Here is a 25,491-nt window from a genome sequence, read left to right as displayed (position 1 = left end):
CATGTTTCAGAGGAAGAGTGGAAAGGGGGAGGGGAGAGGGAAAGTGGAGAGCGGGAAGGGGGGAGGGGAAGCAGAGAGGGGAGGGGAGAGAGTGACTGGAGAGGGGAAGAGGACAGGAGGAATGGTGAGGGGGAGTGGAGAGGGTATGGGCATGCGCAGTAAGGGTGGTCACGCCGCACACCACCACCACCACCACCACCGGATTGAACTCCGCTATAAGATACTTCGCATCTAATAATCTGCGTCTACCTGGCTCCAAGTGTGCCAGAAGCTGACGCAAATCGTTTCGCTCGGTGCAACATTCCGCCTAATGTACTATATCACGCAACTATCGTGCTAGAAGGCTTCAACCAAAATTCACCAACCAACACTGCATTTCTACGAGAAGTGGAAAAGGAAGTAGCATTACATTTGGCAACCCCCTAGAACGACAAACAGAGGTGCAGAATTTTTCTTCCAGAACAGCACTGTCATCAAGAAGATCGAGTGTGCGGCATGCTACTCTGCGGATCACAAGGCGATGATAACGTTCGTAAATCCGCAAAAAGCTGCCCAGAAGTCCGAGTGATCAAGTGTAGTCGGATGATCTGCATCCACCGGACGACGACTGTGAGGCAGTGTTGACCATGGCATGAAAATTATGACTAGTGTTGCCTAGAGCTTGCTATTGTTGGCTAAGCTATGGCTAGCGCTGGATGACGTTGGCTCTCGGTAAGTGTTGGGGAGTGCAGGATATCTTTGGTAATGGTCAGATAGCGGTGGCTAACATTCGCTAATCATTGCTAATAATGGCTAGTGGTGGCTAACTATTCGCTAATGTCGAATACATTTTGGTTTCCGTGTTAGTTTTTGCTCGTGGTGGCTAATATTATCCAGCACACGCTGGTGTTCGCTAATTGTCGGCTAGTATTGGTTAATGTTGGCTAGTACTGGATGATATCGGATATCTGCACGCCTGCGTTGGCCAGTGCTGGCCAAAGTGAGTTAACTAACTTATGACCAGCGTTGCCTAATCAACCGTTGCCTAACCAACTGATCACAAACCGTCGCTTAAACAACGGTTTGCCATATGCAGCGAGGAACTCGGAGTGGTAAAGGAATACGTTTATTTAGGGCAGGCAGTGGCCGCAATTCAGAACCATGAGTCTGAAACAACTAGAAGAATAAGACTGGGGTGGAGCACGTTTGGCAGGCATTCTCAGATCATGAATGGTAGTTTACTAGTATACCTCGTAAGAAAAGTGTATAACACCTGCCTTTTACCGGTACTTATCCCAGAGGAACACACACAGAAACCAGGAGGCTTCCGAAGAGGGTCCAACTTCAATTGAATGCGACGCAGTGGGCCATGGATAGAAAGATGATAGGTGTAGCTTTAAGGGACATGAATATAGAAGAATGAGTCAGCGAACAAACGCCTGCTAAGGACATCTTATTCGAAATAAAAAGAAATGATCATGGGCAGGGTATGTGGCCAGAAGGCAAGATAACCACTGCTGATTAAGAGTAAGACTGGATTACAAGAGAAGGCAAGTGCGTGAGGGAGAGGCAAAAGATGGGTTTGCAGTTGACATTAAGAAGTTTGTGGGGATAACGCAGCCGCAGCAAGCACAAGACAGGGTTAATTGGCGAAACATGAAAGAGGCCTTTGCCCTATAGTAGGCGTAGTCAGGCTAACGATAATGATGATGACTAAGCAAATTACTGTGTATCGTCGTTCGACCCGGCGGGAATGCGGCATCGAATGCTGCTTATGATACTCACGTCAGAGCGCCGTAGCCGGAACCTCTCCTAGAAGAAATTGACGTGAGCGCTCGAACGTGAGTCCCGATGTTACGTCAGACAATTAGCTACCCTTTAAGCGTCACAGTGCAGTCATCAAGCCTGGTGAGCTAGCGTCATGCGCACGACTAATCAACCGACACAAAGACGTGGGCGCTAAGCAAAACAATGCGGCATAGTTACCTCATCCCTGATTGCTTCATATAAAATCGATTGCCACAGTGCGAGGGATCTACTGAAGGTCTTTTCTTCGGTTACTTTGTTGCTGTCATAGAGTGCTACAGAACAACAAGCGTAATCCACTGTCCGAAGACAGAGTTCCCTACATGGTTGCACGCCAAATTGGTGAAGGCTGGACTGCGGTTACTGAAATATTGCAAATACTTGGGATTTCTTGTGGTGATTGTCAATGTCGCTCATGTCCTGGCGCGCGTGTGCCTAAATGATCCTTTTTAATGCTCATAGTTCTAGTGCTATTTCCCGATTAAAATTGTTCGTGAATCCTCTGTTCGTAATGCAACAACAAGTGGGACAATTCTGTAGGTAGTGCAATGCTGGACCATCAAGAAGGTCGCAAGAGAGATCTCGCAAAGAATCCCATTTATGGAGACTGCAGTTACCGCAAGATAAAGTCGCCCAAATCTTTAACTAGCGTGCGCGAGCGGCAATTTTTGCTGCGTGTCTTCGCTATTTGACTGAATTAAGCTCCATAAAGGGTGAGGACAAGTGCATGCCCACAAAGAACATGCCCACAAAACAAGTTGAAACTTCGTTCCATTATATGGCGCGGACACAAAGAAAGGTCGCCGCTGCGCACGCTAGTTTACGATTTGGGCGGCTGTACGCAGAACGCAACAATTTACGGATCCTGAATACCTTCTACAGAAAACGAGCTACTCGTAAGTGGACGTGGAGGAGTCCTAATGGCGAAACTAAATATCAAATAGGCTTCATAATGTGTGTCCAGCCGGGTATTGTACAAGATGTGGAAGTAGGTAACAAGATCCGATGCAGTGACCATAGAATGGTAAGATCTAGAATTCAACTAGACTTTAGCAAGTAACGGCAGAAACTCATACGCAAGAAGCCGATTAATGAACTAGCTCTGAGAGGGAAAGTACAGGAATTCAGAGTATCACTTCAGAATAGGTACGCGGCTTTAACCGAGGAAACCGACCTTAGCGTTGACACAATGAATGATAATATGACTAGTATCATTAAGGAGTGTGCACTGGAAGTCGGGGATACAGTCGCTAGACAGGACAATGGTAAGCTAGCGCAAGAGACGAAAAACCTCATTAAGAAACGTCAAGCCATGAAAGCCTCAAATGCAACAGACAAAATAGAGCTGGCGGAGCTTTCGAAGTTAATCAATAGGCGTAAAGTAGCCGACATAAGAAAGTAGAATATGGAGAGAATTGAGCATGCTCTAAAGAACGAAAGAAGCCTCAAAGCTATGAAGACAAAATAGTGCATAGACAAAAATCAGGTGTATGCATTAAGGGACAAGGAAGGCAAGCTCACAACCAATAGGGATAGAATAGTTGAGGTAGCGGAAGAGTTCTGCAGAGATCTGTAACAGCAGACGAGACAGTCAGGATGATAACATAAGAAGCAGTAATAGCCCATAGGAATGCGACATCCCACCAGTATTGACAGGAGAAGAAAGCCCTAAAGGGAACGCAAAGAGGCAAAGACAAAGCCGCTGGTGAGGATCAGATAACAGGGGCGTAGCCAAGGGGGGGTGGGTTGGGGGGGTTCAAACCCCCCCCGAAATTTTTCAATTTTGCTTGCGTATATAGGCACGCACACATACAAACGCACGCACGAACATACATAAAGTATGGTTGAACCCCCCCCGAAAAAAATTTCTAGCTACGCCCCTGTCAGATAACTTCAGACCTGTTGAAAGACGGTGGAGAGATTATGTTAGAAAAACTGGCCGCCCTGTATACGAAGTGTCTCTCGACGTGGAGGATACCAGAATCTTGGAAGAATGCCAGCATCATCCTCATCCATAAGAAAGGGGACGTCGGGGACCTGAAAAATTACAGGCCCATCAGCTTACTGTCCGTTGTCTACAAGCTATATACAAAAGTAATTGCTAACAGAATTAATAAGACTATAGAGTTCAATCAACCAAAGGACCAGGCAGGATTTCGTACAGGCTTCTCAACAATAGACCATATTCATACTATCAATCAGGTGACAGAGAAATGCGCGGAATACTACCAACCCCTATACATAGCCTTCATAGATTACGAGAAGGCATTTGATTCGGTGGAGACATCAGCAGTCATGCTGACACTGCGGAATCAGGGCATCGACGAAGCCTATACAAACATAATAGAAGAAATCTACAGCGGATCCACAGCCAGTATAGTCCTCAATAAAGAAAGCGACAAAATCCCAATAAAGAAGGGCGTACGGCAGGGAGACACGATCTCTCCAATGCTATTCCCCGCGTGTTTACAGGAGGTTTTCAGGGCCCTAGATTGGGAAGAATTAGGGATAAGAGTTAATGGAGAGTATCTCAGTAACCTGCGATTCGCTGATGACATTGCATTGATGAGTAACGCGGGAGACGAATTACAGCTCATGATTACTGAACTGGATACGGAAAGTAGAAGAGTAGGTCTGAAAATTAATATGCATAAAACTAAAGTAATGTGGAACAATCTTGGCAGAGAACAGCGCTTTGCGATAGGTGGCGAGACACTGGAAGTTGTAAAGGAGTACGTCTACTTAGGACAGGTAGTAACCGCGGAGCCAAACCATGAAAGTGAAATAATTAGAAGAATAAGGATGGGATGGGGCTCATTTGGCAAGCATTATCAAATCATGAATGGTAATCTACCACTATCCCTCAAGAGGAAGGTATATAACAGCTGCATCTTACCGGTACTTACCTACGGAGCAGAAACCTGGAGACTTAGAAAGAGGGTTCAACTTAAATTGAGGACGACGCTGCGAGCGATGGAAAGGAAAATGATAGGTGTAACCTTAAGAGACAGGAAGAGAGCAGAGTGGGTCAGGGAACAAACGGGGCTTAAGGACATCATAGTTGAAATCAAGAAGAAGAAATGGATATGGGCCGGGCACGTAGCACGTCGGCAGGATAACCGGTGGTCATTAAGGGTAACTGACTGGATTCCAAGAGATGGCAAACGCGTGAGGGGGAGACAGAAAATTAGGTGGGTAGATGAGATTAAGAACTTTGTAGGTATAACGTGGCAGCAGAAAGCACAGGACCGGGTTGATTGGCGGAACATGGGAGAGGCCTTTGCCCTGCAGTGGGCGTAGACAGGCTGATGATGAGTTTTGATGACACATATATCGAAATGTTGGTGGTAAATGAAACGAGGACAGTACAGGTCCCACCAAGAGTAACTGTCTATGTTCGGGAGCATATTGTACACTTGTGCAACTTGGTTGAGTTGTATGAGGAAAAATATGATCCTATATGGGTAACATGTAGCTGTACTTTTATGCTTGCTCGGTAAACTGTTAAAGTGAAAGCCTTACATCTCTGCATTTTAAGGCCGCATTGTGAAGTACAGAAAATCGGTGGGCCGATCCCGGAGACAGCGGAACACCAAATGACGTGCAGAAAGACTCAGGGGTGGGGTGTGGGGGGGAACAATACAATCGACTAAGAACGTCAAGTTAATAATAATAATAATAATAATAATAATAATAATAATAATAATAATAATAATAATAATAATAATAATAATAATAATAATAATAATAATTGCTGGGAATTTACGTGCTGAGACCAAGATATGATTATGAGGCACGCCGCAGTGGAGAGCTGCACAAATTTCGACCATCAGGTGCTCTTTAACGTGCACCTAAACTTACGTACGTGGGCCTCTAGCATTTTCGCCTCGGGCGACAACGCGCCTGCTGTTGTCGGAATAGAACCCGCGACCTTCGGGTGAGCAGCCAAGCACCGTAAACACTGTACCACCGTGGTGGCCAAGAGGGAACTTCAAGGTAAGTTAATGCGTGTCTCTCACACTGCGACTGGTTGTATCTTGCAAAAAGTGACTGGGGACAGAGAAGGACCACACACACGGCACATGTGAGCGCAAATATGTGCCGTGTGTGTGGTCCTTCTCTGTCCCCAGTCACTTTTTGTAAAGTTTGCGCAAAAATCATCGATAATGTTTAACCAACTAGCCCACTGCCAAGTTTTTTGCAAGAAGCCTCCACACAGATTGTATAACTTAATGCATTACCAAGTGCGCGGGAGGCTTTCACCTTCAAGTATTACAGAAGGTGCGACATGTCATGACATGACATGACATGACATGACATGGCATGGCATGGCATGGCATGGCATAGCAAAAACGTTAGTTTGGCCCAGAGAAACTAGGGCCCTAGGGCAAAATCCCCCAGTCTAAGTAGGTCACTCCGCCCACGTGGGCACTGGTAGGCCAAAGGCTTTCCCAGTGTCGTGACATGCCTCAGAACGTTTCTAAGGAGAAGCAAGAAGAGCACGATTTACTTTTGTGACTGCGCTACCTATATTATTTAAGAAACACCTCACCCCCCCCCCCCCAAATACACATACACGAACGCTTCTCATCACCTTTTGTGCATCGGCAAGAAGAGAGGTATTAACGAAATAAAATGTGGGTCAAGGGTGGTATATCGAGGATATAGGTTCGAGAGCGCGAGTGCAATTCCCTGCAACGGCGGACGCACTTCCATGGGGCGAAAAGAACGCCAGTATCCTTCAATTAAAGGAGTCCTGACACAAAAATTTTCGCCCCGCGTTTTTTTGCTGCAATGTGTTGCCGGGGGCCTGTTCGTCATAACACGGCACATCATTTGCTGCAGCGCGCGACAGATAATTAATTACAAGCTCCTCATTACCGACACAGTCTCAGTTTCGGTTTGACAGAGCTCCAAAAACGACAAGCCGCCGGGTGCAACTATCACCACCTAGCGAGTGAAACGATCGGTCACGTGAGCACACAGAACAGTGACGCATTTCCGCGCGGTCTGTCGTCGTCGGGCTCATCGTCGTCTGATGGCGACGATTTTCTCGCGGCGGGGATGGAAGGAATTTTCGACGTGGCGAACCACTTCAGGTTTGACCCGTTGGCGAGGAGCGATTCGTCGGGAAGCGCGTCAAAACAGAAATGGCGGCTACGACGTCATCATAACTTGTACCGGCTGCAACGGTTACGTAGGGGAAGTAGGGGGGTCACCTCGGCTCACCTCCGATGTCAATGCACCAGGTGCGGCCTATAATTCTGGATCGCGCTCGTGAACTTCAAAATTCATAGAAAATACCTTCCAAGCTTTTTTCTCTGTCTATATTTTGCAGATGGTACACGCACGTACACGGGAATCGATCCAGCAGGCTATCTCGGCCGTGGAATTTTGTGTCAGTACCCCTTTAAGGTGCACGTAAAAAAGAACCTCACGTGGTCCAAATTAATGCGCAATTTCCCACCTCACGTTGCTCACAATCATATGGTTTTTGCCTGTGAAACACGATGATCACCTGATGTGATCTTGGGAGAAAGAGATGGTTTCGTATTACATAAGAAAAAACAATACTTAATCTCGCGAACGCCATGTCTAGTGTAAACATCCGGCAACAGGGCTACGCGACAGATTTTGTCACCTGTGAAGTAACCTCGAATGTTTTGACCGAAAGCGTACGTCTGAGCAGGTATCAGACAGCTATGCAAACGTTTCGTCATGTTTAGTAGCGCATGGAACGTGACTCCAACTTCACAACAGGGCCTCAGAAGGCTAATGAGCGCGTTTTGTGGCACGTGGCACAAGCAGCAGGGAGGCCACAAGCACGGCGTGCATAGCGAGGCATCGTAATTTTCAAATTCCGTAGCTATGTATAGCTTCACGTTGCGTGGCAACGGTTGGATCAGAGTGCACCTACGTGTCTTGCATAAATACTTTTTTTTATTTTAATTGCGCCAGTAGGCCTTGTGCTATCGGTTGTGAAAGAAGACGACGCCTGGCTTCACTTCACGCTTCTACCTGTGCAAACAGCAGTTGCAAGCATTCCCCCATATTTTCATGACACTAAATTACCATAGTTAGAGTAGAAGTTAGAAACTATGATAACTGTAGAAAGCGGATCGGATACCATACATGCCAGGGGTCTCAAGCTCACCTCAGCTAGCGGGCCGCAGTCACGAAATCTATGGTACATTGGACTGGTCGTTTTCGAGCGCTCCAGAGAGCTCTTGCGACGCGCGTCACGTTCGGCTGGTCGAAATCGAGCGCTCTGAATACGTTCGGCTGGTTCTTTCAGAGCACTACGCTCCATCTCAGAGCGCTCTGAGGCGCTCTCACTTTGAAGTCGGAGCGCGACCGAGATCTGGCACAGCTCCGGTCACGTGAGTTAACGATTTCCGTTAGTGCGTCACCCGCTGCGGAGTTTGTAGCAGAAGTTCTGTGCGAGCGACGTCCGTGTTCTGCAGTACGCTGCTTCGTAACCTCAAGGACGCACGCTACACGAAGCATGCCGAAGAAACGGTACGCGAAAGCTTCAGCCATGCCATCGGTGCTTCTGGACGACGACCGTAGCAGCAGCACCGGCTCCGACGACATCCGTAGCGTTTGCGAAGACATGTTTGATGAACTGTTCGACCCCCCGAAAAGGATAACTAAAGTCATTAATTATGTTTGTAGCGCAGTCCGGACATATACCGAGAAGGAGGTAAGCAATGAAATGAAATAAATACCACAAAATAAACTACAAAAAAAGACAACAAAAGTACAATACTTTGTTTTTTCTTATTATCAGCACGTTAGCCGTTTCGCAAGGTTACGTCTCGAAGTACGTACTTTCGCTTTCGGTTTCTGGTTGCTCCAGCGAGACGCTGTACGTTCGGCTCGGACAACCTTTCTCCGTTTCCGATCTCGAGCTTCCCAGGTGTTGTAGCAATCTGAGTCAGAGCGTGGCGACGCCCAGTCGAATGTACCATTAGTATCACAAGGGCCGGGACAGTGAATATGGTGGAAGCGAGGGAGAGGGAGAGAGAGTTTGAACGAAAAACTCCTTTCACATATCCCATACACGGGTCATTTCTGAAGGAGCTTTGACGTCAGGTTACCAAAACAATGACTAAAATCTGGACGCCGATTCTGAATTTTAGAGTATTCGATCCACGGTGGTGTTTCAACTGATAGTGACCGCATTGGGTGCCTCACGAAAAAAAAAAAGAAATATCTGAGACTAGTCCCGTCTCTGTAGCTTACCGGAAGAAAGCGCTATCAAATGCCATAGGCGAGAAAATAAAGCGAGTTCGATTTAGCTAAGTCACAAAACTTTATTCTGTGTGAAGCCGCGAGACGCTAGCGGAAGGTCCGCGGGCCGCGTGTTTGAGACCCCTGATATATGCTGTCACTATATTTTAGAAATTGATGAAAATGTCAACATTGCACATATAATCAAGTACCTTTTCAACTGATTAACCCAAAAATAAATGGTGATGTCGACATTTCGTGAACATGTAAAGCACACGAACCCTATGTATGGCTTAGAGATATGTCTCGAATTTGGAGCGTGACTTTTGTAAAAACCCTTGTAAACGTTGTAACAATTTGGGCAAGCCGTAAATCCATGTACCAAAGCTGTCTCCTCTAGATCTCTTAACACATGCAATCAACATGAATACAATTTCTGCTTCTGGTGCATATAGCTACGCATCTGTAAACGTAGTGCTTATGTTTCTTTTTAATCCTACGAATTTTGCCGATCTCAAGAAAGTGTATAGGCTCGTAACAAAATGCCTACTTCTTACGTTTCTAGCCAGAGCTTTTACGAGTGATGGTATCTGCATAGCGTAGCGAGGCAGTCGCACGAGATAAGATGTGTTGTAATCATAGGTCGGCAAAAAATGTGGAGCCCACTCAGACTCACTCATGAAATATATTTTGCATTTAGGACTCATCTGACTCAGACTCACCATAGTTTTCCTGATTCGGACTCACTCAGACTCAGACTCACTGAAATTTTTCTCAACCGGAGGTGAGCACGTAAGGCTTCCCCGGCACGAGTAGAATCTTGTTAGGGAGATTCGCAAACTCGGTGTGCGACATGCACGCTACTTTTTGCTGCACTTTATCGACTTCCTGCTTGTTACAGCAGTTGAGATACGTGTCGTCTGCAGCGAGTTCTGTCAGTTTGTATCCCCCTTCAGATGTAGCGACGAAGGCGCAGGTGAAGCACCGTTGGGAGGAGTTATTGCGCGCTCAGCGAGGCGATGGCGCCCTCACTTGCGCGGCGCGGGTGTCAGCCGCATGTTTCCGAAGCGTTCTTAGCGATATTAAGTTAATTATTTTGATTACTTCTTGGTTATTTCTGTTAATTATTTTGTTTTAGATCTTGCTCGTTTATTTTCACCCGGTTTTGAGCATTGCTAGCCTCGTTTCAGGCCTGTATTGACCACTTGATTTTCAGCGCGATCCCGCCACATGAGATCTACGGATCGGACGACAAGCCGTGCTCCTAAAGTGCTACGCGCTTAAAAGACAAGACCACTTGTCGAAACGGCTCCAGCGACAAACCGTGTGCATTGATTTTTCATCTCACCTCATCGTATATAGGACGACGCACACCATGAAGGACTCTACCACCACACGTACTCGCGCAAGAGCCTGAAAACTCAGTGCGTGGCATTTTGTCTTTTTTCCACCTTCAACACATTTTTTGCGTCTCTCTCCTACTGACTTTCTCTCCCCACGCAGAGTAGCAATCTATGTGTAAGCATGCCCTCAATAGCACTGCATGACGATGAAATTTCTTCTCTCAATCGTTTCATCACATAGTAAAAAGTGTACATGTGATCACCGTTTTTTTAACCGTTTCTAATCTTTACAGGACCACATGTTTCCGTCTCCTTTCGGCTATCAATGATGCAAGAGCACGTGATGCTTGGTGGAGGTTTAAATAGTGAATGTTCTTTCTAATAAAGTTAGTCGTGAGAAGCTCTGTGCTGTGTCGTACTTTTTCTTTTGTCCTTGTTTTTTGCGCTGCCCGTTTCATAAGATGCATAACAAATTCCAACTTGCCCAGACATCAATTCTTCTGCAGAGTAGCAAGTAAGCGATTTGTATACGCCGGATAAATTCTCTGCCTTCCGATAAAGGATTCTCCTCACTTTTTGAGAAAGCCACCCTCAGCTATAACTGGCAAACCTCTCTTCGGCGGAGTCCAACTAAGGTGGTGTTGCCGGTTGTTTTTGTTACTTGCTGCATTCCGTGCGGAGTGCGTAATATCTTGTGCAGTCACTCGTTGTTGGCTAGCAACATTGGACCTCGCTAGGGGTATAGTCTGTTCCTTGTCGCCTTGGAGAGCTGATCGAGCAGCATTATCGGAGTGTTCGTTGCCTATCACGCCGCTGCGACTTGGCAGCCACTGATGCGTCACGTGGTGTCCTCTCTCGAATGCAGTACGGGTGAGTTATCTCATCTCAAATACCAGTTGTTATTTTCTTTCTTCCTTACGTTGCTGAAGTCTAACGTTTATTTCTTCAAACGCATCACGTTTAACAGAAACGAAACAAACCGCTGTTCGGTAAAAACACTTCTACGTCTTATATGTCTTTGAATAGGAATTTTAGAGTTGTTCTATGCGAAACATCTCGTAAAGAAAGGCGCGCTAAACATGAAACTGTATCTTTCTGAGAAATCCCTCATGCATTTCAGTTCAGTCCAGATTTATTTCCTTAAAGGCCCCCATTCAGGGGGTGTTACATAAGGGGTGGGATTACAAATAACTGACAAACAGCGAAGATTCAAATTAGCATGGCAGGTGATCGGTGACGCGTTCCTGGAAGGTAGATGATGAGGCAATGGTGACAATGTCACAGGGCAGGCCGTTCCAGTCTGAAGTTGCTCTGAGGAATAATGAAGCAGGAAATGTAGTGGTGCGTGATGGCGGGCGAGCAACTTGAAGTGGATGACTGGTGCGGTGGGAAATGCGCGAGGCGGCTGTGATATACGGGGCTTGATTGAGAGAAGAATAAAAGAACTTACGATAAAGGGTAAGGCTAGCAATGCGGCGACGATACGAAAGGAGTGATAGGCCGGATTTAGCTTTCAAAGGTGAAATGCTGACGTCATATAAATATGAGGGATGAATGAATCGGGTGGCGCGATCTTGAACGCCTTCCCATGCAGTCATTAGATATGCTTCATGCGGGCTCCAGATGGCAGATGCGCATTCTACTTTTGGTCTTATAAGTGATTTATATGCGAGTAATTGAACATGTGGTGGGGAAAGGCGGAGATGGCGTTTAAGAAAACCGAGCGTTTTGTTCGATGCTGAAATGACGTTAGTAACATGGGCGCGCCATGACAGATTAGAAGAAAGGGTGACTTCTAGATATTTGTATAATTCTACTAATTCGATAGATGAATTAGAAATGGAATAGTGAAAGCGAGAGGGATTGTGACGACGAGAGAAGGAAATGAGTTTGCATTTCGTGGGGCTGAGAGTCACTAGCCAAACATTACACCAGTTTAATATATTGTTAAGGTCGCTCTGAAGGATGTGATGGTCATGACAATTAGTAATAGTATGGTAGATTACACAATCGTCAGCGAACATGCGAATGTTACAGGAAAGATGCAATGGTAAGTCTATAATATATATTAGGAATAGGAGAGGACCGAAAACAGACCCTTGTGAGACGCCTGAGATGGCTGGGAGGGGTTTAGACAGGTGGCCGTTAAGATAGACAGACTGAGAGCGGTTAGTTAGAAACTCTTCAAGCCATACTGAGAATGTTAGGATGTAAGTTCAGCTTTGAAAGTTTTAGTAACAGACGCTGGTGAGGAACCTTGTCGAAAGCTTTTGCTAATTCAAGAAAGATTGAGTCGATTTGGATATTACAGTCGAGATTAGTCTGCAAGTCATGAACGAATTGGGCTAATTGGGTTTCGCGAGAGAGGCCCTTACGAAATCCGTGCTCTGAAGGACGAAAAAAATCGTTGGAGTCCAGAATGATGATGATTTGTGAGTAGATGACGTGTTCCATGATTTTGCAAGGCACGCTAGTTAATGAAATGGGGCGGTAGTTCAAGGGTGAGTTTCTGTTACCTGATTTGTAGACTGGAACGACCTTGCCTGTTTTCCAATCATCCGGCATGATTTCTGAGGTGAATGACTGTGAAAAGATGAGACATAAGTATGCTACACAAGGTCGATTGCACATTTTTGAGGAGTTTCGAGTTGATGGAATGATTTCATACAAATGATTTCATTTGAAGTCATTTATACCGGTACTCGCTAAGTATTTCTGACAATCGGATTACAACTAACAAATACACACGCACACGATAAGTGTATGCGGTAATTGTACTTACCTGTACTCCAAAATATCTTTAGTTAGGCCACACTCAGTGCTTAAAGATAACACCATTAAGCATCACCATTATCATTAAAGGGACGTTAAAGGGCAAAACGATTTTTGTCATATTAGTAAAGTACTTTTTCACGATACCAAAAACACCCCGCTTGCTGCGAGAAGACGCTTAGTAAGCGAGAAAACGCGCAAAAACAAAATGTGGGTTGTGACGCCATCTTGAAGTTTCCGCACCATTCGCCGTGACGTCACACGTTTTGACGGCCCCTACTAGGGACTACGTAGTTCCTAATCGATAAAAATGAAGTTCATTGTCCTCTGAGGGGGCCATAGACTTAACATACGAAGTTTGGGGTAGTTTTCTTGAGCCAATGGTGCCAAAATACGATAAATACACTTTGAAATCTGTGACGTCACGCGGGGAGATTTCGGCGCGAAATTTAAAAATGAAACTGTGAACTTGATTTTCTCTTTTATTAGTAAACCTATAATGGCGAAATTACCGACATTAGAGTTCTCAGAGCACAATTTATCGATCTAAACCGATTCATTGTTTCTCTTTAGTGTCCCTTTAAGAACATTGTTTACTTCTATGCAGTATATAATTTCCTTAATGTATACCAGCCTTGAAATGAGAGAGAGAGAGATAAGGCAGGGAGGTTAACCGGAATTGAAATATTTTGTCTGCTACCTTACACAAGAGGGAAGAGAAAAGAGAGATGAAAAGGAGAGCGATGAAAAAAGCAGCAGCGGTTAAAAGAAAAGGTGAGGCGAGGAATGAATGGTACTGGACGAACGAGTGTCCGTATAACATAGAGAGAGACAGAGATAAAGAGAGAGAGATACTAGAAAAGGCAGGGAGGTCGGAAATATTTTGTCGAGAAAGGGAAGAGGAAAGAGAGAGGAAAGAAGAGCGATGAAAAAAGCAACGGATAAAAAAAAAGGAGAGGCACGGGAGGAACGAGTTAGATCTTTCATAACCGACGCTCGCCATAACAATTTTGCGTGCCTTGAACTTATGAAAGCCAACGAGGGGTGGCATGTTGTCTTTCCGATAGTGGGTCGAAATTCAGGACTATTCGTAACGTTCGCTGGCCACGAGAATTTATCGTGCTTCGTATTCACACACTCAGGTCATAACACGACATGGGTAACACCTATATAGTGAGCATCGAATCATTGTAAAATAAACTCACATTCTCTGCGCGCAACTTTACTAGCAAGCAAGCCTGCCTTGTTTTGCCACTAATAATGTTCTGGTGACAGTTTCTTAATTGACCGAGTTTTTATGATGCGACAACTTTCCACTCTTCTTTAACCTCTTCGTATACTTGTTGATAGCTATGATGTCCGCGTAGCTAAACCGTAAGAATCATGTGCTTTCCTATCTATTGCACATTTTGTTCGACATGACTATTTTGCAAAAAGGGCACGATTACTCGAGCCCAGCCAACTGTGATTCTCAGGTATTCACTGACTCAACTTCGTACCACAAACACGGTTATCAGCTCGACACAATGTACAATCACGGCGCTTCTCCTGTAGTCGGCGGTTTATCGCTCAGAGGAGCGTATTTCCTTTCTTCGCTGACAGCCGTGGCGCGACGCTTATCTATTGAACACCGATAAACAATCGGCTGGGCGCAAACAGCTCATATTCTATATCTGGACTCCGACAGGATGCTATACTATTATTTTCCGGCGAGCTGATAGAGAGACCACATGACGGTTCGACTTTGACTTTATAAGGGAGCCGCTAGAGTAGACGCGACACTTCGCCACTTTCACGAAGGCGCATAAGCACACCACTAAGGTAAGTCGCAAATACTTTTTTTCTATAGCGGCGCTGATTCGCTACCCCTTTCTACAGCGGGGAATACGTCGTAACGTGTGGAAATGCTAGATTGGCAATAACGTCACCGTTAGTTGCAGCTGGAGACAAAATGACGACGCAGATATAATCTGGACCCCAGAAACTGGTTGCTCCTTGAGATTGCCCAAAACAGCCATCGAATGCAAAGTGTGGACAAGATAACATTAAACGTGCTGGCGGAGATTCGACCAAGAGGAGAACGAGGTTTGTCGAATCTTCGCTAGCACGTTTCACTATAATAGCTGCTGAGGTTTTACGCGACGAAACGACGATATGATTATGACGCATTGACGTAGTGGGAGACTCCAGTTTAATCTCGAACACCTGTGGTTCCTTAGCCTGTCCCTAAATATAAGTACACGGGTGTTCCTGCGTTTCGCCCCCATCGAAATACGGTCACCGTGGCCGAGAACCGAACCCACGTCCTCAAGCTTAGCAGCGCGCCACTTTACATGCCGAGATACCATGGCGGGTGTGTTTATTACTACCCTAATATGATACTTCATTCAAAATAGACCATTCGTAGTCGAGAAAGCGCATCCTGATACGAATACACGCTGCTCCGTACAGAAAATCAAAGTCCGATACAGTTAAGGGCCGGGTGACGTGGTGCCCGCATTAATTAAGCATTCGGTTCGCGACAGCTTCAACCGAACATCCAAACCGGCTGGCAGTGCGATGAGGTAAGGCATACCAGCACGAAGCCACCGACTTCAATTTATATTTTTTCTTCATGCGCGTCGGCCTCCTGCGTATTAGGCCATACGCCCTTAGCCGCAAATATTCTAAAAATAGTCATCATGAAAATGTATTTTCCAAGCTCTTAAGCAGACTTACGCGACCGGTTAAGCTACCTGCTTACTGAAATTTACAAGTTTTTATTTACTTTCGCGAAAACGTGCCACACCACTGAAGCGTCGTTTTATTTTGCAGAATGATGATTCTCTTCACGACCACGCTTCTGCTCTTGGCAGGTAAGTTTATGTTTTGTGCCTCATGGAAACGCAGTCTCGTTTTCCGCCAGTAGAGGAAATGGACGTCGCTTAGTTAACATAACGGTTTCTGCATTGCGACCGAATGGTCATAAAAGCAGTCCCGCTACGTTAGGCATCGTTCCAGAATAGCGCTCACAACCTCACCAGAGGCTAGAAGGCCTCCAACAGGTGGTTAACGCACCGTAAATTCAGCTACAAAGTGGGCTAACGTCCACTACCACGTTTGGAAGTACAACTATATACGCGTGGCATGTCCATAAACTCTCACTGATATTTCAAATGTTATATGGGCTACGCAAAACATGTTTGCGCGCAAAATATATAGGGTGCACTAGACGACGGGAAATTATAAATAGGCGTTGTATTAGGCGTTCAGTCACGAATCTTTATAGCTCATTCTTACGACTACCATAACTCTAACTTTTATTAGAAAAAAAAAATTCGGCAGATCCCACATACCGTGGGAATCGATGCTATGCGAAGCATGCGCGGGATGGTGACTGTGGTGTAATTTTTTACATTGAGCGAAACGTTACGTAATGACGCTAGAGAAATGTGGAAGTGGTATACGCACACTCGTGTGTTGAAGAGTCGCATATATATTACATAACCAGTCCTCTACAGTTGCGTAACGATGCCAACAGGAACATGGGTGTTACCAACACCAGACGCGGTAAGCTGACATGTAGTGTTTATATTCTCCAATACTGGACAGCGCGAATCCTAACAGCACAAGGAAGAAAGACATATGCACAGAACAGACGTCACTCTTAACTAAGCTTCATTCAGGAAAGTTTCAATGTATATACACACAGCCGAGTGGCACGCGCAGGCGCACTGCACGTACGTTACAGTCACTTTGCAGTTGTCACAGTTGCGTTACAGTTGTTATGCTTATACTTGTCCGTTATGACGGAGAACGCACGCACGTTTCACGAAACGGTGTATATGCGTAGAAGGGGTTCCTGAGAATTCTTGAACAAGGTCATCATAACCGTTATCTCTGAGCACCAGCAGCTAGACCGGACTTGTTAATCGGATCCGTTGGTGATCGCGGTTACGAGGGGCCTAAGTGAAGTGAAGTGTGAGGTATAGCACAGCTGGTGGAAATCCTGGATGCCTCTTACGATGAAATGATCTATGATGCCTCCTGTCCTGAACGTGGCAGCGAGCTTTCTTGATGCGCTGTCCATATTCAAGCCGTGTTTCACGCAGTATAAAGACCAGGCGTTGTTGGGTCTTGATAAATTGATGTAGAAAGCACCGGTAATGTTGAAAGGCCTGGTTCTCTCGGCAGGTTTATTATAGGAAGCATTGACCCCGGTTTTTGCGTATACGACGTGGCCCACGTTGCGGGTCACGTGAACGAGTGCATGGTAGTTGAGCGTCTTCCAGGGATCTTTTGTCTTAAGCTTCCTCACTATCCTTGCGTCCGCCGCGGTGGTGTAGCGGTTACGGTGCTCGGCTGCCAACCCGAAGGTCGCGGGTTCGATCCCGGTCGCGGCGGTCGCATTTCGATGGAGGCAGAATGCGAGATGCCCGTGTACTGTGCGATCTCGGTGCATGTTAAAGAATACCAGGTGGTCAAAATTTCCTGAGCCCCTCGCTACGGCGCCTCACATAATCATATCGTGGTTTTAGGAACCCCAACAATTATTAATATTATCACTCTCCTTGCATGTCAGTGTGTGTGTCGCGGTTACTGTGTTGGGTGAGACTTTGTATCACCTGTGGCACATACCCGTATAACATGAACTCTGGTATGCGGGTATGTGCCACACGTGACTGAGAGAAAGGGTTTCATGACGTACGCGACAGGTATTTTGCGTTATTCATGTCATGACCAGTGAATCATGTTCGTCATACACTGATCCCCTGCTGCGCCAATTTTGGTATATTACAAGTTATGGAGACGACCAGGAGAGCGCCCGGACGTAGGCGGCTAGATAGATAGATAGATAGATAGATAGATACGTAGATAGAAACGCCCAAAGTGCCTGAGGTCCACTAAGAAATGCTTCGCATTTAAAAAAACGCTTTAAACTTGGCAGGAAACTTTTCGAGTTCATACCTTAATAGTTACGCCAAATTGCTTCAGTATGCATAATCGTAATATGATTAATTACAAATACCGACCTTTTAGGCATGATACATTATGGTCGTGAGGTGAAATGAAAGATTTGTTTGGCACTGACGGCCCTGGTTATTACTGATTTGGCGGATATTTGATGACGGACCCGTTAATATAGCAGTGATGCTGTATAACACGTCAAACTTATCAAACCTGACAGTTCATCTATTAAAAATACAATGCTTTTCGGTGCTCAACAGTATCATACTGTTTCTGGTTAGCATAACGATACACTTCCACTCCACAGCTACGTTCCTGGAAATGCTCACAAGCAGCGCCTACAGATATGGAACTTAAGATAATTTGATCGAGCTAGTTGTAATGATCCATCTTTCTAGGAAGCGTGAAACTTTAGTAATGACAGGTCCGAACCTGTCTTTAGTAAGGTGTCCTTTATTTGTCCATTTTGTAGCTGTCCTCAGTAAAGTTTCGCGCTACCTACAAAGATGGGTGTACAGAAAGAGGCGCATCCAAGCATCTTTTTGCCCTCGCGTATCTAATGCACATATTAGTTTACAGTTTGCATGTAGTAGTACAGTCAAGCAATGTCATTTTGCGGTCATTTCTTCTTTTTTTCCACAATCTTCTTTCGACATCCTCGTCTCAGAATTTGTCATCCGGGCCACCGGTTTTGTATTTTGAGGTGGAAATGCGCAGGCTGTAAGACGCTTCCATGGAGTGACGCGACTGTTGTAGCTTTGCGCGCCGATGTTGAGGCAATGCCGACATGATACCAGTTTTTTTTTTCTCCCGTCAATCCCGCCTGGCCGAAAGAGACGATTGCGCAACAAAACTGTATCCTTGAGTATACATTCCCAGATCGGATTGCGAAGCGAAACAGTCAGTGACGAACAACACGGGAAAGCTTGGGTCTAAGGACAAGATTGCCTTCGAACCTTCAATATAAATGGAGATCGCAACATCGAGCGTTACGCAACACACTGTGACCGCAAACGCGGAATCCGCCATTTGCGCAGCGGGCGTCCCTTTTTTAATTAATGTTTTGAAAGCTTTACGCTATATGCGTGGTGGCATGCACAGCATACAACTTTTGAATAACTGATGATAATGTGACTCATATAAGGGCGTAGTTCGCGAACCTTTTCGACGGCAACAACTGTTTGTAATGTTTCGTTTCCTAACATGCGTTATTACATCAGTGTCAATGTAGTATGGCAGCACACTGGTATATATGGATATCAGTATTACTTGATGCCCTGTTTTTATAAACCGCTACCACTCGCAGAGTGAGTGAGGAATATTGGTACTATGGCCAACTTTAAGTTTTTTGTTAGGAAGAGGCTTTTGTAATTGGCTAGCCACATTCACTAATAACATATGTGTGCTACTACGATTGACTGGGGATCGTTCTTACGCGCTGTTCCGCCTTCTATATGTCTTTTTTTTTTAGACTAAGCGTCAGACATTAGTTTCCCTGGCCCTTTGCGAACATCAGTCAATTAGACTGTACGGTGTTCTCTATAGTTTTATGTAAAATGAAAAGCAAGGCGTCATTCTTCTCCAATTCAGTTGTGTTGCTGTAGTAGCGTTCAAACATAAAAAAAAAAAACATGCTTGCTCGAGTTTATCGATATCCAGTTGCTGACGAGCTTCAGCGATGATGTTTGAAATACGCTTTTTTCCGAGTTTTTGCAAAAGTATGGTTATCTGGGTAAGACGAATGCGACGGTACCAGCACCTGGACCAGGACACAGCATATCCTGAATCCCGCACAAAGATGCATCGACAAGCACATAATGAACACTAGTACTCAATATGCACTCCTTCAGAGCGTCGCCACTTGAGAGAAACAGCAAGGTGTGTGCTCACGAGTAATACGGTAACCTACGCCTGTGCTCATGCATACATTACCACGCTGCGCTTCAGCAACACGGGAGGCAGAGGTTCGTAGCTTGAGCCGTGATCGCGCGAAAGCGAAACTTCCCGCTGGCATCTTTCTCGCGCCACAGAGGCGCTACATTCGCCCTTCGACAACGTTGCCTTCCTGCGGTGCTTATTGTAGCAGTTTTATTAGTCGGTGCTATTGCACTCGAAGCATTAGGCGGCAGAGAAACACCGTTGGTGCATGTGGAAGCTACACTACTCCGACAGCGAGCCGTCACACGCTTACACGAAACGAAATGCAAAGACTCCTCAATGATATCGCGACCAGCTTTCCTCGCTGGCACCGAGACGCCCTAAATGCGTCGTCACCGAATCGCTCCCTATCAGCGCTCGTGAGTGCCATGACACAGCACTTCACTGCTCCCAGACGGCGGCACCGCACCGCTTCGTCAGCCAAGAGCACCTTGCGAGAGAGAATGTGTGAGAGATATCAGGCGCGTTTGTGAAACCTCGTGTATCTGCGTTGGTAGCCTAGTCGGTAGAGCGCCGAGCACCTATCGTCGAAGATTGAGAGGTCGTGGGTTCGAGTCCCGGCGGTGCATCTTTTTCTTCCATTTTTTTCTTTGTCATTCGTTAGCTTACATTTTACCAACGTATCATCCGTGAGGAACATGCATCAGTGAAGCCTTGGTGGACGCCGGCATAAAACACTTTTGTATTCAAAAGAATGTGGCCTAATTCGCGAGTGAGTTCCTTCCGACCAAGTTACTTTCTCACAAATAGAACTTATTCAGTTACATTCACTTTAAAGTACTTTAAATAACGAGGGTTGCTGAAAGTAGATGCTCCGCCTTTGCTGCACTGCGTATTTTATTATAGAAGAGAAAGCCTTTAAACTGAGCACTCACACAATCTTGTTTATATGGGCTAAGCAAGCTAAAGTCTCCTTGATCCCATTAATGTCTTCCTGTTACAGTATAGTTTGAAGAAGCATTACGATCAGGCGAGAAATTAGCATATACGTCCATATGACGTGAATCTAACTTCACCTGGCTAATGAGGGCTTTTCCTGGACCACTTTGTAATTTAAAACACGTAGACATTTATCCCTGGTACATTAGTGAAATGGAATTCACGAGCAATAGCCTAACAAGGAAATAGGCGTTCATAAGGATGGTTTTTCGCCTTCCCGTCGTCGTATAGGCCCGACAAAAGCATTAAACAAACAGTCGGAACTACTAAAACTGGGCATGAATTCACGCAGCCTTGTGTTCGTAGTGCTTTTTCGCATTGACGAGCGGGATTCGATAATTTTATGCGTAAGCATCGGGATTGGCTGAAATGTCAACTAACGAACAATTCTGGTCTATGATGTTTTTGTGGACATGGACCCAGATCTGCAAAAGCCATTGCAAGCAGTTCTTTGAAAAATAGTTCACAAATATATTTGCGTTTGCTTACTTTTTGTTTCTGGTTATAAGGAAACTCAATTCATGCAGACAGATCACCACTTTTACTAACTGCACGATAATTGTCGCTGAGGAGCTTTTGAATTCATTTTGATGAAAGCTATGTAGTATGCCTATGCGCTTGTACCAGTTATCTTCGCAATACTGTGCATATCCTGAAACAAATTTGCTAAGTGCCAAAATATTGCACGTTGTTCTTGCCCAAGGAGCTGCTAACGCATAAACTAAACGAACTTGATATATGAAATAAGCGTGATAGCAAGGTGCCGTTCTATGTGGTGCGGCGGCCTGCGAGTACAACATGGAAATTTGTGCTGATGAAAACAGTATTTATGAACACACTATTCCGCATAGCTAAGCCACTTCGGAGCCAAACGACTAGTGCTGATATTATGCGTTCGCGAACCTATAGCAATACACTGAATATTTTTAGCGTATAAAACCTACGAAATAAGCACAGCGTGTTTCTAGACATATCAGATAGTCATAAATAAATGAAACAACTTGCAGTTTTACGAATAAATACTTCTATATTATTCCATATAAGTTTATCAACGTAATTCTAGCAGTACAAACAGATGAGTCGTTAAGAAGCGGATAAAACAGAGAGAAAAAAGAAAAATGAAGTAGGAATGGCCGACTATACGGAATGTGTGCGTAAATATTTGTCGTGTGGGGAATTTTAATGCCACGCGTTTTTTTGTCCTCATGACACACGCAGTACCTTGCACGCTATAAATGATATTAGCGCTTTGTGCAACATTTACACACAGCAGGTGCTGCATACACTGCGTCCATGCAGCCAAGCAGAAATTAACAGACACATGCGCAGTTATTACTGGTAGACAATACTCATCGGTGTTCCTCATATGTGAACATTAACTGAATATAAGTAAATATGTTCCGGTTCAAAATCATATCAGCTTTCCAAGGACAGTCTGTACTACCACCAATTCAGCAGTCAGCATATTACTCGTTATGGTCTCGTTATGCGCTACCATATTCACGCTTCCCTGTATCTTGGATTTTGAAGCGAAACTGATGATGATGATGATGATGATGATGATGATGATGATGATCGTTATAATGGTACATGGTGCTTTTATGGTGCAAGGTCAAGAGTGGCCCTGTGTGAGCAGTCCTAAGGCTACGGCTAGTGGTTCGTGTGGAAGACCGGAAGGATGTGTAAAATTCGTGAAAGTGAAAAATTTTCATCCATTTGCCGGTACCACCAAGGTACGATTTAAATCGGCCAAGAGTTTTCGGAAGAAGCTTCCTAGTTGACGAAAAATTCGACCTGGTCCGCAACATCATTCCTGGGCGCTGGCTCTACTATCTGCTCTAACGAGAAGGCAAGCAGTGCGAGTAATCGTAATTCTAAGCAGAAGGACACTGAACATAACACTCCAGTTCTGCGGAAGCCAGGCAAGGTGTTCGTAGCTGGTATACTAACTGGGATTGATTGGCATTGCAGGCCTCAGCCAACAGCAGTCCACGGAGGACCTCAATGCATACGTCGACAAGATACTGAAGGAAGAGCTTCCAGCCGAGAAGATCGACCCCCTGACAACGCGCGGCTTCAGCTTCCACATCAGGGACCACCCGCACGTCGTGAGCGTCAAGTTCCAGCCCTCGACCATTACCGGTCTGGGTACCATCCAGCGCTCGGGAGACTGCTCTTCCTACAACCGGCTGTTCCCGTACCGCGTCTACGTCGGCTGTAATGTCACTTACGGAGAAATCAAGGTATAGGGTTCCGTTGTTTGCCACTTTTGGAAGGCTCGATCATATGCACGGTTCAGGGTGATACACAGTGTCACAGAGAGCCTTAACGTGTGTCTGGTGTGTTCGTAAACATGATGGCGTTTTTTTAATGGCGGGTTGATGGTGATGATGTGTATTGGCATCCTAAAATAGGGCGTTGGCCACTAACCATTTAACCTGTTATTTTACATTCGCTGTCATTTCATGCATTGCACTCCAACACCTTGTCTCTAATTTAATTATTTTCCCTTTCATATTGAATGCCTATCCTTTTACAATGTACTGCTTTGTACGCCCATAATGACTCCGTTTCTATGACATCCTTGACTGTTTTATTTCTACATATATTCGAAACGTCTCCTGCTCAAAAAACCGCTGACCAGTTAACAACTCCATCCAAGTTGAAACGTAGGTCTTCTGAAATATGGGTGCGCCTTCTGCAAGCTCTTGTTGAGCGAATACCGGACGACGGCAGTGACATCTTGCGGCGCTTCGTCTGAGCGCACTCATGCCAAAATCAGAACAAAAAGAACAATATTGTTAAAAGGCAATGCATCTGCAACTACGCCGGTGCCTACTATTTACAGCAGTGGTGAAGAAGGATGCAGTTAATAATAATAATAATAATAATAATAATAATAATAATAATAATAATAATAATAATAATAATAATAATAATAATAATAATAATAATAATAATATCTGGGCTTTTAACTTCCAAAACCACGATATGATTATCAGGTATGCGGTAGTGGAGCTTAACTTCCTTTAACTGCAACAACGCTCGTGACAGTTGGTGAATGTACCTAGTTGTTGCCGAGAAAACAGTACGATTCCTTTCTTCCAGCGTATTCATCTAGGAGACCCCGAGCTAAAGCTTGCTAACAGCACGCGGTTACACCTTTCAGGTGCAAGTGAAGAGCCAGCTCAAGTACGACCGCAACAGCACGACCGTCACCGCCGACACCACATTCCCGGAGGTGCACGGCCGCCTGTACGTGTCCGCCGGTGCCTGGAAGGGGCCCCGGGCACGCGCCTTCCCCAAGCTTGGAAACTTCACCACCACATTCACTGGCCTGGACGAAAACCCCGACACTCAGAAACTGCGCTGGGGATACTACGAGGTGGTCCGCGACATTCTGGCCGTCAGCATCGAGAGGACGCTGTCCTGGGCTATCTCCGAGAGCGCCGGCAAGGTCCTCTGGCCCTGCTGCTAGTGTGGTTACCGGAGACAGAATAGAAGCCGACAATAAAAGATAGTGATCACATGCTCTGCAAACGTCTTCTTTTTTTATTGAATACAGTGCGCTATATGCGGTTGATGCACGAAGATGCGTACAGTGTCGTCATCTCAACATCACGACATTATCCAGAGCTAAGGAAAGCTCGCGCTATGATACCCTGCGATACCACAGGCACGCACATTTTTTTAGCCCGGTGATGTACACGAACTTAAAGCAATTACCCTCTAGAATTAGCTGTTTTGATATTTGACATATGATATGCTTGCGCATGCAAGTACAAAAGGAGACAGAAAGAAAATAAGGCGAGAGCAGGCTGACAACTACAACCTAGAGGGGCACAACGCCTGCCCACTCCTTCGCGGTGAGGTAAGCGATAGAAGAAAGGAAGATAGGAGGAGGAGAGAAAGAGGAAAGAAGATCGGAAAGCAAACAAAAATAGATGCAAGAAAAACACAGGCAGTTAACTACATATTTCCGGTGTCTCTAGTATTGGTTACTGTTTTATGCATGAATCAACTAGGCCCAAAAGAAGTTCTGATGCAGCAGGCAAGCAATTTCTTCGAAATCTCATTGGGCGAAAATATACTGTATGGCTTGGAGGTTGCTGATGTTCCATTGTGAAGTAAAGCAACCACCACGCATATCACACAAAGGGCGTTATTCTAGGTGCAGTTTGTGGCCGCCACCTCGATAGCGCCATTGCATACGGCGGCAATAAGAAAACTATTTTCATTATTGCTTTTTTGCCATAGAGAGCTAGACAGGGCCGACCGTCGTTCACTGTTCACTGTTGTCTTTTGGTAACCATAAACCATCGGTAATGTTGGCTGATCATAAGCGTTGCTTGATGACTGATCCCGATTAGTGTTGGCTAAATGATGGCTAGTATTGGCTAAAATAATGGCTGTTGTCGGCAAGTGTTGCCATATGGTGGTTTGGCCATGCAATTACAAATAACACTTACGCACTATCAGAGAATTCTCAGTAGGGAGCTTCCGCCAATTTTTCTTAATGTTTCTTCTCCTTTTG

At 45.3% G+C, this 25,491-nt stretch overlaps 2 protein-coding genes across 2 annotated transcripts in view; both read left to right on the top strand.

Annotated features, from left to right (window-relative positions):
* LOC119394248 (uncharacterized) overlaps positions 1-25,491 on the top strand; it is a 395,693-nt gene that overhangs the window by 351,040 nt on the left and 19,162 nt on the right. The gene's annotated exons all lie outside the window — the stretch shown is intronic.
* LOC119394246 (uncharacterized) lies at positions 11,206-24,440 on the top strand. Its single transcript, XM_037661532.2, has 4 exons — positions 11,206-11,231; positions 15,948-15,988; positions 22,929-23,200; positions 24,127-24,440. The coding sequence occupies exons 1-4, from the start codon at positions 11,221-11,223 to the stop codon at positions 24,433-24,435; spliced, it is 633 nt and encodes a 210-aa protein (XP_037517460.1). The 5' UTR covers positions 11,206-11,220; the 3' UTR covers positions 24,436-24,440.

The sequence above is a fragment of the Rhipicephalus sanguineus genome, chromosome 5 (genome assembly GCF_013339695.2).
Source record: "Rhipicephalus sanguineus isolate Rsan-2018 chromosome 5, BIME_Rsan_1.4, whole genome shotgun sequence".
NCBI lineage: Eukaryota > Metazoa > Arthropoda > Arachnida > Ixodida > Ixodidae > Rhipicephalus > Rhipicephalus sanguineus.
The sequence above is the reverse complement of the archived record's forward strand: the minus strand, read 5'-3'. Positions and strand labels throughout refer to the sequence as shown.